Source organism: Dryobates pubescens, chromosome 37, assembly GCF_014839835.1.
Source record: "Dryobates pubescens isolate bDryPub1 chromosome 37, bDryPub1.pri, whole genome shotgun sequence".
Taxonomy (NCBI): Eukaryota; Metazoa; Chordata; class Aves; order Piciformes; family Picidae; genus Dryobates; species Dryobates pubescens.
The window spans coordinates 4,117,697-4,135,556 of record NC_071648.1 but is presented as its reverse complement, the minus strand read 5'-3'; the positions used below and the strand labels follow the sequence as shown (position 1 = coordinate 4,135,556).

Sequence of the window (17,860 nt, the reverse complement as noted above, 5' to 3'; positions counted from 1 at the left end):
AGCCTACCATCAACCAGCACCCCCAGGTCCCCCTCTGCCTGGCTGCTCTCAGCCACTCTGACCCCAGCCTGCAGCTCTGCCTGGGGCTGCTGTGGCCAATGTGCAGCACCTGGCACTTGGATGTGTTCAATCTCCTGCCCTTGGCCTCTGCCCATGTGTCCAGCCTGTCCAGGTCCCTCTGCAGAGCCTCTCTGCCCTCCAGCAGATCAACTCCTGCCCCCAGCTTGCTGTCATCTGCAAATTTACTCAGTGCCCTGATCCAGAAATGAGGAAATGTAAAGACCAACCTTTCAGAAAGCAAAGCTTTAGTTCAGCTGCTCCCAACGTGGATTCTATAAATTATGCAGCAAAATCTTCACTTTAGACATTTCCAGCAGCTGTAACAAAAGGTGCACTGAGCTGGCTGCTTCTTTAAATCTGGGAAAAATCAAATGCTGTGTTCAATCCATTGATCTGCTGCCTAGGACGTTGTTAATATTTTGTAAGCACTGGTCCAAACATGATTGGATGTCTGTGAGGGCAAGAGTGGGAATTAAAGTTTTTACTAGCTGTCAGATAACTGACTCTCAGTTCACTTCTGCAGCCATGCAGCAGTGGAAGGCTCCTCAGGTATGGTCCTTAACAAAATTACCTTTAAATGCTTCTTTGGCCTTTCACAAAATCATCACAGAATCTCAGAATGGTCTGGGTTGGAAGGGACCTCCAAAGCTCACCCACTCCACCCCCCTCTGCAGACAGCAGGGACATCCCCAACTAGATCAGGTTGCCCAGAGCCCTGTCTAGCTTCACCTAGGGATGGGGCCTCAACCTTCTCCCTGGGCATACTGTTCCAGTGTTCCACCACCCTCCTGGTGCAGAACTTGTTCCTCACATCCAATCTCAATCTGCTCTGCTCTAGTTTGAAGCCATTGCCCTTTCCCTGCAGGCCTTTGCAGACAGTCTGCTCTTAATAAACCCAGGAATGAGATGTGGCCAGTTGGATATTGGTCAGCTCTAACCAGATGTGAATGCTTGCCTTTAAATGCTCTGTGGTAGTTTTAGGCTATGCCTTTAAATTTTTGTTACAGATTTTGAGCAGAAAAGTAGAAAAATGTAAATAAATCATTATTGGGTGTGAACACGAAAATAGAGATCATTCTAAACAATTTCATTGCAGAGAACTCTACCATAAGACAGGTTGTACCAAAACAGTGTTTTGCTCTTCTCATCTCTTCTCTGCTTGCTTTGTGCTCTGAAGGGAGACTCATCTGCTTCTGCTTGACCTTGGCTGCATTATTTTGGTTAAGAGCTATATTTTTTCTCTGCTCCTCTCTCCCTTTTGGGCAAGGGGTGGGCCACAAGGATGAGCAGAGGGCTGGAGCTGCTCTGCTATGAGGACAGACTGAAGGAGTTGGGGCTGTTCAGTCTGGAGAAGAGAAGGCTCCCAGGTGACCTCATTGTGGCCTTCCAGGATCTGCAGGGGGCTCCAAGAAGGCTGGGGAGGGACTGCTCAGGATCTCAGGTAGTGATAGGACTGGGGGGAATGGAATGAAGCTGGAGGTGGGGAGATTCAGGCTGGAGGGGAGGAGGAAGTTCTTCCCCATGAGAGTGGTGAAGCCCTGGAATGGGTTGTCCAGGGAGGTGGTTGAGGCCCTGTCCCTGGAGGTGTTTAAGGCCAGGCTGGATGAGGCTGTGGCCAGGCTGATATAATGTGAGGTGTCCCTGCCCATGGCAGGGGGGTTGGAACTAGATGATCCTTGTAGTCCCTTCCAACCCTGACTGATGCTATGATACTATGACAGAGAGCCAGCTCTCCTGGTCTCTGACCAGGGGGGGGTCCTTGTGTTGTTTGTTAATTGTAAACATCTGTAAAATATTGTAAATCCTGTATATTTTGTACATTTTCATTGCATTCCATTGTAGATTGTAGCTTTGCCTGTAAATACAGCTTCCATTTGCTTCCAGCTGAGTTAGTCTGGCAAAGTTGGGGGGGGGAGGAATTTCAACCCACTACATGCTCAAAAAGCAAACTGCAAAGCGCTCTCTTCAAGCCACCTGGGGATGTGCAAAGCTTTTGCAGGAGCTGATAGAGAATGGAATGGAATGGAATGGAATGGAATGGAATGGAATGGAATGGAATGGAATGGAATGGAATGGAGTGGAGTGGAATGGAATGGAATGGAATGGAATGGAGTGGAGTGGAATGGAATGGAATGGAATGGAATGGAATGGAATGGAATGGAATGGAATGGAATGGAGTGGAGTGGAATGGAATGGAATGGAATGGAATGGAATGGAATAGAATAGAATAGAATAGAATAGAACAGAATAGGGTAGGATAGGATAGGATAGGATAGGGTAGAATAGAATAGCATAGAATAGAATAGAATAGGATAGGATAGGATAGGATAGGATAGGATAGGATAGGATAGAATAGAATAGAATAGAATAGAATAGAATAGAATAGAATAGAATAGAATAGAATAGAATAGAATAGACCAGGTTGGAAGAGACCTTCAAGATGATGTGGGTAGCTGTTGACATTTGTTATTCCAATTGTGACTTTGCTGCAGCATCTTAACCTTTCTGAAAGTGGGGGTTAAAAAACCAGTCAGAAAATATTTCCCCTTTGTGTAAGTTAGGAATCTGACTTTCTTAGGGTTTAATGTAATGTGACAAAGCCCACAGCTCACTTTGGAGGGTCAGCCTGGCTCCTTGGATCACAGTCAGGAGATGTCTGTTATCTGCTGGCAGCTGAGCCATGCGAGGAGCCTTGCTGCTGCCTCTTGAAATGGATATCCTCTGAAAATAGAAGTTACTGTATTTGCAACAGATGGGATGAAAAGTGCCCACTTGGCTTGTTCCCTATGTGTATCTACTTTAAAGATCTTTGCTCTTTCTGCTTCCCTTCTTGTGGTGGAAGAACAAGAGCCCACTTCTCCATGGAACCCCCCTTGTGCCTCCCTAGACTTTTCCCAGTGGCTGACTTCCTTTATATCCCCAGAGTTACCACCCTGGCTTCCCCAGACCACAGCATCTTTGTCTGTCTGCCAATGAGTGCTGAAAAAGAAAAGTCTTCTGCCTTTGTCTCTCAAGCAAATGTGCTGAATATATATATATATATATTCTTTATGACTTCTTCACAGTGTTTGTGAACTAAACATCCTCATTCTTCAGGTGATCCTGGGCCCTGGCACTGTATTTGTTGGCACTTTCAACGGGAGATCGACGCAGATTCAAAACTGACCTAGCTTTGTATGGAAAGGAGGAAAATTAACCTAAAAGATGACAAATTGTCTGGGGTGCCCCAAGAGTGAGCTGACTCCCACAGCAGATGGATGTCACTCTGACTCCCATTCTGGGGACAGAGGCAGCAAGGGCTTTCCTGGATCAGGTGCGGTGACTGGATAAATAATGCATCTGCAGCTGAAATCAAGCTGCACAATGTAGCTCTCTCTGGTGCCTTAGCCACAGCCTAATCTTCCCTGATAGATGTTAAGAATACTTGGTAGTGTTTGTGAGACACATCAGCTCCCCTAATCATTCATTGATCTGTTGTTCTGGGCAGAATAATGAAGTTTTCATTGTTCCTTTGCTCTGTTTCGCTCAGATCCCTTTGACTCCAGCCAAAGAAGGATTTCAGATGGCAAGGGACAATCTTGCCTTTTTACTCCCACCTGACAGGATAATTCTGGCTTTGCTGTTGGGAGCTTAAAATGCTTTACCAGTGCTCAGCTAGTGTTAGTTGCAATTAAGGGAACAGGTTGTCTAGAGCTCAGTTCACCTGAAAGAGACCCTCTGGAAAGAACCCTTTTGGTTTTGGTAGCGTATGGAGACCCTGCTGCTCCGCGTGTGCAGCCTCCCAGGCAGCTGCTCTGCCCTCCTGTCCAGAAGCGTAAATGAAGAGCTTTTCTCTGGGAAATACATCCTGTGGCTTGGCATGGTTTTAAAGCAGCTCATGAGGCTTTAGATTTCTCAAGGAGTAAGGCTTCCTCCCTTTCTGTTACCTCCTGCAAGAAGCATCCCCTTTCATATTTCAGGATCTGATACTTAACAGGCCCAGACAGGGAGACAGACAGCTTTGACTTTGCTCTGGGGAGACCTTTCCTGCAGTGCTGTGTGCAGGTCTGGAGCCCTCAACACAGGAAGGACATGGTCCTGATGGAGAGGGTCCAGAGGAGGGCCATGAAAATGATCAGAGGATTGGAGCAGCTCTGCTGTGAGGACAGGCTGAGGGAGCTGGGGGTGTTCAGCCTGGAGATTAGGAGGCTCTGGGAAAGCCTAATAGCAAACTTCCAGTACCTGAAGGGGGCTACAAGAAGGCTGCAGAGAGACTGTTTGCAAAGGTCTGCAGTGACAGGATGAGGGACAATGGCTTCAAACTAGAGCAGAGCAGATTTAGATTGGATGTGAGGAACAAATTCTGCACTATGAGGGTGGTGGAACACTGGAACAGGCTGCCCAGGGAGGTGGTTGAGGCTCCATCCCTGGAGATATTCAAGGTGAGGCTGGAGAGGGCTCTGGGCAACCTGATCTAGTTGAGTATGTCCCTGCTGACTGCAGAGGGGTTGGTCTGGATGAGCTTTGGAGGTCTCTTCCAACCCAGACCATTCTGTGATTCTGTGTGTGTGGCTCTCAAATCCTCAGAGGTGTCTCTTCATCTGCTTTGAATGGCTGTGTGTCTGCTTGGAGGATTCAATGAGTGGTGTCCCTTGTCTCTGTGTGACACACAGCTTGTACGTTACGTTTTTGGCCTTTTCCTCATTCAAAGCTGTCTGCTCCTTCCTGCTGCCGTGTCCACAAACAACCTTGGGCAGCCAAAATACATTTACCCAAGCAGCAAGAGTGCTGTGGGAGTGTGATCCTGTCACTGTTTCTCTTGAGTTCTTCTTTGTATGATTGGTTGTGTCTCAGGAGCTGGAAAGGGGACAAGGAAAGGCGAGATCACACTGGCCATGAATTCCAGTCAAAGTAATGCTGGCTGGAGGTGGCGGGGGGGTGCTCAAAATCAGTGACCAGCCATCAAGACTGGAGATTGCCAGAGTTCCCCACTGGAAACTTGCAGCTTGAAGTCTGTTCCCTTAACCTGCAACTGGAATGGCAAGAGTAAGCTCTCTAAGTAAGGGAACAAGATGCAATTATTTGCATTTTTGGCAGTGTTTTTCTTTCCTGAGAGACAGACCCACAAGGAATGTGTTTTATTAAGGATCTGCAGCTCTAGCAGGATAATCAAACTAGGAGGTGACACTCCACCTACCACTGCTGTGAGTCATCCTGCCTTCTTGGTGGGACATGGATTAATGTTGAAAGCAGCTCAAGTAGAGCAGTAGGATACCTGAACAGGGAAGCATTTGTATGCAAATGCTAAAAGGTTCAAATCATGCCTCACCTTGGCATGAGCTGCAGAGGAGATCAGGCTGGCTCATCCCATCCAGCATGAGCATTTGTGAGTCTACCTGGAACACAACAGGCATCTTTGCAGTGGCTCTAGGAGGGCTTAGGTTGAGCTTTAAGTGTGCAGGTGTCCAGTTGCAGTCAGAACCATGTCAAAGCTGGCAAAGCCACAGTATTAACCAGGTCAGCTGCATCCTGAGCTGCCTGCTGCACAGAGAGTGTGGTTTTTCAAGCTGGACCAACCAGGAACCACACCATCCTGCAAAAGCTCCTCTTGCTCTGCTTTTTCCAATCCACTTGGAATTAAGCAATAATATAACAATTAACATAGCAGACCACTAGAGTTGTTTGGTCAGTTTGCTATGTGCCAGTAGCTGGGACTAGATCCTGCCCCTCTACTCTGCCAATGGTGAGACCCCCACCTGCAGTACTGCCTCCAGTTGTGGAGCCCCTGTGACAGTTTTAGGCTGTGCCTTTAAGAAGGGACAGCTACTGAAACACTCGAGCTGAATGCTTTGGTGTAGAAAGGAAAACACAGATAATTCTAAACGAATTTCAGTGGTAGATCAGTGGGAAGGTAGCTTTAAAGTTTTAGTCTGTTGCAGTCTGAGTCTGGGCAGCTGCTGTCTTTCTTGCTGAAGCTGACCTTCAACTAACCAGAGAAGACACTAATTCTTTTCTTCCCTTAACATATGCTTTGAACTAACAGAATCCCCCCTTAATAATTACTTTTCTCTCTAACCCTTTCGAGGGAAAAAAGGAGGAAGGGGGAAAAGGGGGTTTTGGGGGCAGCCTTCCTCTATGAGGGGGGGGAAGGAGTTTTCTGTGTTGCATTCTTTCCTGTATATTTTTGTTTATACTGTAAATACTGTACCTTGTGTATATATTCATTGCATCCCATTCTGCTTGTAAAATACAGCTCTCTTCCATTTTGCTTCTCCCACTGAGTTAGCTGTGGGTTGGGGAGGGGGAAGAACTGAACTTCTCTCACTACCACAGCCCCCAACACAAGAAGGATGTGGAATTGTTAGAGGGGGTCCAGGGGAGGCCTTGCAAATGATCAGAGGGTTGGAGAATCTCTCCTGTGAGGACAAGCTCAGAGAGTTAGCCTGGAGAAGAGAAAGCCCAGGGAGGTGGTGGAGTGCCCATCCCTGGAGGTATTTGAAGGATTCAAGGATGTGGTACTGAGGGATGTGAGTTAGTGGCAGTGGCTTAGCAGTAGAGGCAGGATTGTGAGCTCTAGGCCAGCGGTTGGGCTTGATGATCTCAAAAGCCTCGTCCAACCTCAACAGATCTATGATTCCATGATCAATGTCATGATTTTCTTTTGCCAGCACCTGACAGGGAATTTCTCTGGCACATAAAGAGCAATACTGCTCATAACTGTTAATAACAAAATTCTGCCCTTTTCTCCTCACTTAATTTTGCAGTTCAGATTTGCTGGTGAGTGTGTTGAATGTCCTTGCCGTGCTGAATGAGGGCCCTTTCCATGGGGCTTGCTGTGTGTCAGTGAACAAGGCATATCCTAGAAGTAGAGAACGTGGCTGTAAGTGACAGAAATTGGCAGGGAGGACTTGGTCAGATGCAGCTTTGGAGCAGCTTTTAATTTCTTTCAGATGGATTCCAAGTTAAACATGCCTTTAAATTAATTAGAGCAATTACAATAGCCTCAGAATATCTCTGGAGAAATGAAACCTATGAGTATAATATCAGTATTTCCCAAGTTGTGAAGAGAAGGTGCAAAAGCCAGCCTCAGGAAATTTTTGTGTATGATGGAAAACCAAATTCCTGACCAAACTGGCTGAGCTGAACTGTCTGAAAGCAGAGAGCTATCGTGACACTGCTGGAGAGCTCCTAATTATAATGGAATCAGCATCCCAAGGTAGAATGCAGCTCCACAGTTAATACTGGGCTCCTCAACCATACTTTTCAACCTAGCTCAACTCACTGGGTTCTCATCAAAGTCCTGTAATGACAGTGTGCTCTGTTTACAAGCCAGGCAAACCTTGAAATGGCTCCAGAGCTTTTTCAGCAGCTTCAGCCGAGTACAGATGTTTGCCGTCAGAAGGACGGCTAGAGTCTGTGGCACCTGGAGTCTGTGGCACTTAAATCCATCCTTATGCTCTCTGCAACACTCATTAATAATGTTATCATAGTATCATAGTATCAGTCAGGGTTGGAAGGGACCACAAGGATCATCTAGTTCCAACCCCCCTGCCATGGGCAGGGACACCCCACACTACATCAGCCTGGCCACAGCCTCATCCAGCCTGGCCTTAAACACCTCCAGGGATGGGGCCTCAACCACCTCCCTGGACAACCCATTCCAGGGCTTCACCACTCTCATGGGGAAGAACTTCCTCCTCCCCTCCAGCCTCAATCTCCCCACCTCCAGCTTCATTCCATCCCCCCTTGTCCTATCACTACCTGAGATCCTGAGCAGTCCCTCCACAGCCTTCTTGTAGCCCCCTGCAGATCCTGGAAGGCCACAATGAGGTCCCCTCGGAGCCTTCTCCAGACTGAACAGCCCCAACTCTTTCAGTCTGTCCTCATAGGAGAGGTGCTGCAGCCCTCTGCTCATCCTCATGGCCCTTCTCTGGACACCTTCCAGCACCTCCAGATCCCTCTTGTAGTAGGGGCTCCAGAACTGGAGGCAGTACTCCAGGTGGGGTCTCAGCAGAGCTGAGCAGAGGGGGAGGATCTCCTCCCTTGCCCTGCTGGCCACACTTCTCTTGCTGCAGCCCAGAATCTGACTGTCTTTCCAGGCTGCAAGTGCACCCTGAGAGCTCCTGGTGAGCTTCTCCTCTCCCAGCAACGTTACAAACCTCCACAGGGGTAATTAAAGGCTCTTGCACACTTATGTACGAACCGGTGGCAGAGGTGCTGAACCAGCAACGCAAACCCTTGTCCTTTGTGCTGCAAATCAGTGTTGCCTTTCTTTATTAAGGATAGCTACAGAACAGCTGCAATTCAATGGCTGCTATCATTTGCCTCTTTGTTTTTATTACACTATTGACTGGAATTCCCTGCACCTGAGTTACAGTCTGGGCACGTCGAGCAGAAATGTTCTTTCTGTGTATTGTTGAAGGTATCGACTTTGCCAAAGGGAAGGGAAAAGTGCATGCAGCCACTTAAGCACACAAATAGTTATATCCATTTTTGTCTATTAAATACACACACACAGAGTGTGTGATTCAGTGGCTGCAGGGCATGGAATTGGGTGGGATTGCAAAACTGTATTTCAGAGACTCTTTCCAGCAAAGGAGCTCCTGTTTCTGGGAGCAGCTCTGGGCAGGAACCATCCCTCAGCTGGTGCAAAGTCCTAGTGGATGGGAGGTTGACCATGAGCCAGCAATGTGCTCTTGTGGCCAAGATGGCCAATGCTATTCTGGGGTGGATTAGAAGGGCTGTGGTTGGTAGGTTGAGAGAGGTTCTCCTGCCCCTGGTGAAGCTGCATCTGGAATATTGTGTCCAGTTCTGGGCCCTTCAGCTCAGGAAGGACCTCAGGGAACTGCTTGAAAGAGTCCAGCACAGAGCCACAAAGATGATGAAGGGAGTGGAACATCTTCCTCTCGAGGAAAACCTGAGGGAGCTGAGGGCTCTGGAGCTTGGAGGAGCCTGAGAGGTGACCTCATTGCTGTTGCTAAAGCTGTGCAGGGGGAGTGCCCAGAGGCTGGAGCCAGGCTCTGCTGGAGGCATGCCCAATGCCAGCACAAGGGGCAATGGTGGAAGCTGAGGCAGAGGAAGTGCCATGGAAACAGGAGGAAGAATTTTTCCCCTGTGAGGGTGACAGAGGCCTGGAGCAGGCTGCCCAGGGGGGTTGTGGAGTCTCCCTCTCTGGAGATATTCAAAACCCACCTGGATGCATTCCAGTGTGATCTGCTCTAGGTGATGCTGCTCTGGCAGAGGGGTTGGACTGGCTGAGCTTTTGAGGTCCCTCCCAGCCCCTGACATTCTGTGGTTCTGTGATTCTGCAAACTGAACCAGGTATGTGGTTGAAATCAGTAAGGTGAAACAGAATTTGTTTTCCATAGCTGCTTTGTTGGATTGTGTTGGCTTTGTGGAGGGGTTCCAGCATCTCCTACTAAAGCATCCCCTATGTGAGAAACACAGGATGGTGGAGAACGGGCAGTTACTGAAGTGTTTGTTTGATTTCTGTCTTCCAGTCTATTCGGGAAGTCACAGGCTACGTTTTGGTGGCTTTGAACCAGTTTGAGTATCTGCCCCTGGAGAACCTGCGCATCGTCCGCGGCACCAAGCTCTACGAGGAGCGCTACGCTCTGGCCATATTCCTGAACTACAGGAAGGATGGCAACTTTGGGCTCAGGGAACTTGGCTTGAAGAACTTGACAGGTAAGTGAAGCTCAAAGAGATTCTGGGTTAGTCACAAGGAAGAGATGAGCTGCTTGGGTGTTTGACCTGCGCTTGCACTCAGTCACTCGCAGTCTGCAAGGGGCAGAGGTAGCACAGCAGGCTGGCAGCTGTTCGTGGTGTTTTGATTGGGATTACTTTAATGATGTGGGAGTTACAAAAATATAGTTATAAGCTGAACATGAGCCTGCAGTGTGCCCAGGCAGCCAGGAGGGCCAATGGCATCCTGGCCTGCATCAGGAGCAGTGTGGCCAGCAGGAGCAGGGAGGTCATTGTGCCCCTGTACATCGCACTGGTTAGGCCACACCTAGAGTCCTGTGTCCAGTTCTGGGCCCCTCAGTTTAGGAAGGACATCGAGACACTTGAATGTGTCCAGAGAAGGGCAACAAGGTTGGGGAGAGGCCTTGAGCACAGCCCTGTGAAGAGAGGCTTAGGGAGCAGGGGTTGTTTAGCCTAGAGAAGAGGAGGCTCAGGGGAGACCTGAAGGGAGGTTGTAGCCGGGTGGAGTTTGGTCTCTTCTCCCAACCTGTGACAGAACAAGAGGACACAGTCTCAAGCTGCACCAGGGGAAGTTTAGGCTCGAGGTGAGGACAAAGTTCTTCACAGAAAGAGTAACTGGCCATTGGAATGTGCTGCCCAGGGAGGTGGTGGAGTCACCATCCCTGGAGGTGTTCAAGAGGAGATTGGATGTGGCACTTGGTGCCATGGTTTAATTCATCATGAAGTGTTGAGTGCTATGTTGGACTTGAAGATCTCTGAGGTCTTTCCCAACCTTATTGATTCTATGACTCTATGATTGTATGATTCTTATCATAGCTCCCAAACCCAGCAGACTTCCCTTGCCAGTAAATACCTTGTGAGGGACCTCTGCCCCGTTGGGAAGAATGAGTGCCGTTTACTTGTCCCCAGGGGAAGGGGAATGCAATTTCACTCCTTGGAAGGCAATTTCTTGCCTTTGTCTTTCCCCATTGAGACCTCTGCTGATGGAGGTGGGGGAAGAGGGGTTTGGAGCACCCTGTAACACATGGTTGGAGAAGCTCCTTGGTACTTCATTTCCTTCCTGTTTTAGGCCATGACTGTACTTTTATCAGTGTGATCAAAGGCTGTGTGTGGAATTCACACCAAGAGCATACTCAAAGCCAAAGATGGATGTTGAAAGAAGAGATGAAACTCCTTTCTCAGTTTCAAGAACAGGAACAGGTTGGGTTCCTGGTTGTGGCAAGTGTGTTGCTTCAGATGTTGTATGTTTGCTGCCAAGCCAGCTCAGCTTTAGCATCCCCTCTGGCTCTGCACTTGCTGCTGTCTGTGTCACCGGAGCTGCTGCACTGATGTGGCAGTTTTAGGCACAAAACCAGGGGGTTACCAACAACTTCTCCCTCCTTGCTCCCTTCCCCCACCCTATACAAGGTATGAGAGAGAGAAGAGAAGATGGTAACTTGTTAGTACTTAGCCACAACAAAGAAATGCAGCCAAGGTCAGCAAGCCAGCAGAAGCCACCAGCTAGTACCTGCTGGAGCAAAGAAGCTGAAAAGAGCAAGAGTTAGTTTATACACCTAACTTTGTGTTAGCTTTCAGACCAAAGGGATTATTTAGACCTTATCATTATTTTCCCTTTTACATCCAATGGTAATTTATTTATATTCTACCACTGTTACTCAGGATCTGTGGAAAATTTTCCTGGGCATCTGCCTAAAACTGCCAAAGGGATTCTTTTCTTGAGACAAATTTAAGCCAAGTCCATGTTGTTGTTTCTGGAGGTGGCTCAACACTGAGTGCAGAGAGGTGGAAGCCTTCTGAGCTACATTTGGGCAGTCTTCACTCACTATTTTTTTGTCATGTCACAATATTCAGAGCAGCACACAAGTCCACATAGTTCCTCCCTGGGCTATACCTAGCCAAGGTTTCCAAAGCAGGAGGGAAAATGACACCAGAAATACACAAAATAAGGCAGGTTTGGGTGACTCTTTCCAATCAGATTCTTTCTTCTGGTCATATTTTTAACAGTTTTCCATGGTGCTGGTATGAGACTGCTCCCCAGGGTCTCTAAATCCCTGTCCCTACTATTTTTCTCTCTATCACTACCTTAGTTCGATTTACTCCTCTCATTGCCTGTATTTTTCCCCATCTTTCTCATTTAGGGTATTGATTGTGACACAGTACAGAGCCATAGCACTGGGTAGTGGTACTGTTGCTTGCTATACTTTTCCTGCTGGGGGCTCAGCATGCTTTGTAAAAGACATTAAACCAGATGAAACTGAGACAGAGAGGTGATGTAAGGCTAAGGCCAGAGGACAGGAACCCTTTCCTCTTGTGTCTGAGGCTGCTGTTGTTTTCCCGAGGTGAGTTCTGCAAGTGGGGGCTGTATTTTCAGTGCTTGTTTAGCCCTGGCTTTGCTGCTCAGTAAGGTGAAAAAAAACCCTTATCTTGTGGGCTCCAGCTCAAGATTCCCTTCTTGAACCACCTGCCCTCCCCAACAGGCAGCTCGTCTGCCTCCAGAGATTGTCTCTGGAAGCTGCTTTCATGTGATAGGCACAGCACCAAAACTGCCCAGCAAATAGCTTGACTTCCTCTTCAAGTGTCAGTAAGACCTACCTCAGCTCAGCCTCTGGATCTCTCCTCACAGATCAACACAGCCACTTTGTCTGATGTAGGCATTTACAAAGCCCTCTGATGAGATTATTTGGATCAAAATGTATTGTTGTCTCGTGGACTAAAAGTGCCCTAATAACACCAACTTGTCTCCAGTGAGCACTTAAAATACCTTCTGGGTGCTGAATATGAGCCAGGGTGTGCTTCAGAATGCTCTTCATATTTTCTGGAGAGTGTGTGCCAGGGCCTCATGAGTCTCTTCAGCAGCTGTTCTCTGCCCATTTTGTATACTGGTAAGATGCACCTGGCTACTTTAACCCACAACCTGCTGCTTGTTGCAGATGCTCATCCTGGAGTTTATTAACACTTCATTTCATTACCTAACACATCCTTGTCACTAGTAGCTGCAGGAAAGTCATGGCTGTGTGTGGGAGCTGGTGGTGTTGCAAGGCTGTGGTCTGCACCTGTCCAGTGTATACCAGCTGCTCCATCTTTACACCAGGAAACACCAGTGGTTTGTTATTCCATTTCAGATGAAGCAGCCCCTGTGAGGTTGCATCCTTCAAGCTTCTACTCCACTGTAGACTTGAAAAGATGAATTTTGAATGGTATCACAGTATCACAGTATATCTCTTCCACTTGAATTGCATATAAACAGAGCTCCTGCCTTACACATGGAGAGCTGTCGTGCCAGGGCTCGTGCCTTGTTCACAGGATCACAGAGGATCAGCCAGGTTGGAAAAGACGTTTGAGATCATCAGGTCCAATCTATCACCCAGCACCATCTAATCCACTCACCCATGGCACTGAGTGCCTCATCCAGGCTGGTTTTAAACACTTCCAGTCGTGGTGACTCCACCACCTCCCTGGGCAGCCCAACCCCAGGCCAATCTCTCTGGGAAGAATTTCTTCCTCACATCCAGACCAAACCTCCCCTGGTGCAGCTTGAGAATGCGTCCTCTCCTGTCACCCCCACCTGGCTGCAACCTCCCTTCAGGGAATTGTAGAGAGCAATGAGGTCTCCCCTGAGCCTCCTCTTCTTCAGGCTAAACACCCCCAGCTTCCTCAGCCTCTCCTCACAGGGTCCCTGCCCAGGGCTATTGCACTTTGGACAGATTCCAGCATCTCAACCTCCTTCCTGAACTGAGGGGCCCAGAACTGGACACAGGACTCAAGGTGTGGCCTAACCAGTGCTGAGCACAGGGCACAAGGACTTCCCAGCTCCTGCTGGCCTCACTAGTCCTAATCCAGGACAGGATGGCATTGGCCTTCTTGGCCACCTGGGCACATTGCTGGCTCATGTTCAGCTGCTGTCCACCATCACCCCCCGGTCCCTCTCTGCCTGGCCTCTCTCCAGCCACTCTGACCCCAGCCTGTAGCACTGCATGGGGTTGTTATGGCCATTGTGAGAACCCAGCACTTAGATGTGTTAAATCTCATCCCCTTGGACTCTGCCCATCTATCCAGCCTGGCAAGGTCCCCCTGCAGAGCTCTTCTACTCTCTGATAGATCAACACTTGTTCCCAACTTGGTGTCATATGCGAACTGACTGATGATGGACTCAATCCCCTTGCCCAGGAGAAGGTTGAGAAACTCTGTTGTTATTTGTGGAGTGTCTGGATGCTGGGATCCCAAGGCTGTTTCTGCTCTGCACTGCACGGTACAGAAATGCTGCTCCCTGTGATAAATCCATGAGCAAGCTGCCCTCACCTGCACATCATCCTCAGACTTCACCAGAGCCAGGGCTCAGCCCCCTGTGCAGCACTGCTGCATTAATTGCAGTGTGTAGTGAGCAGCTGTGTTTTTATTGCCAGACATGTCTGTCAAGTTTTCATATTTAAATGTAGCTATAAATGCTGAATTTCCTCTGTTAGGCTATTAAACAGTGACAGCTCTGAAGGCAGCAAGTTTCATCTCACACAGAAAACATGGTCTGCTTCTCACTCATGATGTCTGTCAACCCCAAGGAGCTTTCCTCTGTGTAGCACAGGCCAGAACCATGTCCTGGAATCCATGTGACACTTGGAAAAGCTCTCACCTATGAAAATCCTTCTGGCACTTCTTGTGAATAAATTCTTATGCTAATGGTTTCACAGAAGAGTCAAAACCAAACAGACATTGAACTGTGGAAGAGGCTGCTGCTGTCTCAGCTGGACTCAGCGCAGCTTGCAGATTCAGCTGCCAAATGGCCTTGAAGTATAAAGGCAGGTTTGACACACTGCAGGTATTTTGCAGCCTAGGATTAGCAGAATAACCAAGGCTGAGGGAGAGGTTGTGCCACTTCCATTCATTGCCTGTGAGGTAGTGCAAATACAGTCTCACAGTATTGCCAAGGTTGGAAGAGACCTTGAGGATCATCAAGTCCAACCTGTCACCACAGACCTCATGACCAGACCATGGCACCAAGTGCCACATCCAATCCCCTCTTGAACACCTCCAGGGATGGGGACTCCACCACCTCCCTGGGCAGCACATTCCAATGGCAAATGACTCTGTGAAGAACTTTCTCCTCACCTCCAGCCTAAACTTCCCCTGGTGCAACTTGAGACTGTGTCCTCTTGTTCTGGTGCTGGTTGCTAGAGAGAAGAGACCAACTCCTTCCTGACTACAACCACCTTTCAGGTAGTTGTAGAGGGCAATGAGGTCTCCCCTGAGCCTCCTCTTCTCCAGGCTAAGCAATCCCAGCTCCCTCAGCCTCTCCTCACAGGGCTGTGCTCAAGGCCTCTCCCCAGCCTTGTTGCCCTTCTCTGGACATCTTCAAGTCTCTCAACCTCCTTCCTAAACTGAGGGGCCCAGAACTGGACACAGGACTCAAGGTGTGGCCTAACCAATGCAGAGTACAGGGGTACAATGACTTCCCTGCTCCTGCTAGCCACACTATTTCTAATACATGCCAGGATGCCATTGGCCTTCTTGCACATCTGGGCACACTGCTGGCTCATGTTTAGGCAGCTGTCAGTCAGCACCTCCAGGTCCCTCTCTGTTTGGCAGCTCTCAGCCACTCTGCTCCCAGCCTGTAGCTCTGCCAGGGGTTTCTGTGGCCAAAGTGCAGCCCCTGGCACTTGGACTTGTTGAATGCCATCCTGTTGGCCTCTGCCCATCTGTCCAGTGGGTCGAGGTCCCTCTGCAGAGCCCTTCTGCCCTCTAACAGATCAACATCCGCTCCCAGCTTGGTGTCATCATGCAGTGTCTTATCTGCATATTGTCTTGTCTTGCAAGGATGCAGAGAGGTGATGAATGAAGATAGCAGAGATTCAGGTGACAGATGGGAGGTGAAAGGATTTGGTCAGTGGCAGCAAAGAAAGAAAATCTAATTTGATGGGCAGGAGAATCATTGCAAAGGACCATCTTCCGTGGCCACAGAGACTCAGACACTCTAAATTTCCCCTTCTACAGGTTGTTGCAGTAGGTTTGGGGATATGGGGGGGGGGTAGGTGTTAGACCACAATAAGTTCTATGATAATTTTGGTAAGACTTTAATGGTTTGGGTTTCCACCCCCCTCCCAGGAAAGGTCAAATGCCAAGAGGTGCTTTAGAGGAGCAGAAAAAAACCAAACTAAAATCTCTTTCATGAAAAACATCACTTTTCAATCAGTGTCTTGGGTTTGCTTTTCAACAAGGACTGCTCATTTGCTAGAATGGTATTGCAGCTTAATCAGGTTGAAGGGAGGGGCACGGGAGGAGCTGGATTTCCTGTGTCTCATTCAGTGTGGGCATGTTGGACCTGCAGTGTTTTCAGGAATCTTGTTTGGATGCTCGCTCAGGGCCTGAGCTCCTTCAGCGCCATGCGGCTGCACATAAAGCATTTCTGCAGAAGGGCTGAAGACCACCCCCCTTTTACTGCCTTGGTCATAAAGCCCTCAGCCTGTGCCAGCAAGACCTTCCCTTGGAGCACACTACACAAGCCCCAGGAGAGGTGGGGGTGTGCCACCTGGGCAGAGCAGCCGAGGATGTGGCATGGCGATGATGGCATCTCTCTTAATTGCTCTGGCTTCCTAGTAGCAGCGTGAGCTGAGAAGAAAGCAATATGTGACTTGCCTCAGGCTTCCTGTGCAACAGGTGGGCAAGGCAGCGTATCTCTAACCTCAGAGAGGTGTTGCTAGGATACATGCAGGAGTGAGGAATTGGTTGAAAAATCCCTGTGGTACCCTCTGCGTGCAGGGCTGCTGCGCGAGTTCTCTGTCCTGTAGAAGAAGCTGCAGGGGCTGCCCAGGAGTGCTCCTGTCCCTGTGTCCTCTGAGCTGCATGGACCACAGAGACACCTCTATCCTAGCACATTTTTGCTGGGTAGGAGAAAAGGGAGGCAGCACAACTGTGGTGCCCTTGGGAAAGGAGAGCTCATCTGTGTGCAGGCCACAGGGGCAGGGCCAGGCTGTGCCATGGCTTCCCTTTGTTCCACTCACCCCAGTGGAAAGATGTGCCTTGGATTGTGGCCATGCCCACACTCCTAAGTGCAGGCATGCCTGCTGGCATGTCTGTCTGCTCTCCCCAGGACACTGTCAGACTGTTTCCTGCCCCATTCCAGCTGCTGTCCTCCCTGTCATGGTAGGAGTGATCGGACAGCCAGGAGGGCCTGGAGCCTGATGGCTGCTGGCAGTCGGTGCGCAGCTGCCCTGTGCGGAGCACGGAGGCCATTTCCAGCATGGGCTGAGGCTGCTCCCTGCCAGTTGGCATCAGTGCCTGGCAATGCTTCCAGGCTCTCCTCAGATTATGGCTGCAGGCTGAGGAGCAGCTGCCTCCAGCTAGCAATAAACTGCTCCCAGGTGTTACCAGGTCAGCCAGGTATATTGTGTATGGCCAGAGAGCAACGCTGAGTTTGAGCCCCATGAGGTTTGTACTCAGGAATGTATTATGTTCAGCAGCAAGGGTAGGACACTGTTTTAGTAAGGTTCCAATTTGTCATGCTAAATGGTGTAACTGATGTCTGTGATTCTTTGCAGCTTGTCAATGGTCAGCTTCTGATCGGTGCTTTTACATCACAGCGCTGTGTGGCTTTCAGCTCCGTCCCTGGCGCTGGAAGTGCACAGCTTCCTTTGCGATGGTTATGGCAAGGGATTAAACAAAAGGGTCATCGTATTCATGATACCTTGGTAAATGTCTTTAACTGGAAATTCAAAGGGCCCCACAGCAAATTGTTTGCTGGTGTCCTCTTACCCCCCCCACTCTCCTCACACCGACTACGAAATGCATAGAGTGGACTGTGAATGCTCGAGGACAGCTTAGTGAAAGGAACACACAGAATGTTTGATGTGAACCTCCAGTGTCATGCAGCTCCTCTGGCAACACAACAAGGCTTAAAATCAAGGGGAGGAGAAACTAGGCTAAATCCTTAGCTGGTGTAGACTGGCTTACTTGCCTTGACTTCATAATGCGCTGAAATTTGAGTTGCCCTTTGCTTTCTTCAGTAGTTAATTTAATTCAGGCTTTAATTTATAAGTTAACTAGTGTCTAACTCTCACTTAAGCCCTGTAAAGGATGTTGTGTTCAGGCTGCTCTGTCAGGATTAATAGCAGCTAATGACAGCTGA

General features: G+C 48.9%; 1 protein-coding gene across 1 annotated transcript in view; it reads left to right on the top strand.

Moving 5' to 3' along the window:
* The window catches only part of ERBB4 (erb-b2 receptor tyrosine kinase 4), a 747,707-nt gene that overhangs the window by 382,410 nt on the left and 347,437 nt on the right, over positions 1-17,860 (top strand). Inside the window, exon 3 of the mRNA XM_054177007.1 lies at positions 9,540-9,726. Coding sequence (XP_054032982.1) covers positions 9,540-9,726 — 187 coding nt within the window. The remainder of the gene's footprint in view (positions 1-9,539; positions 9,727-17,860) is intronic.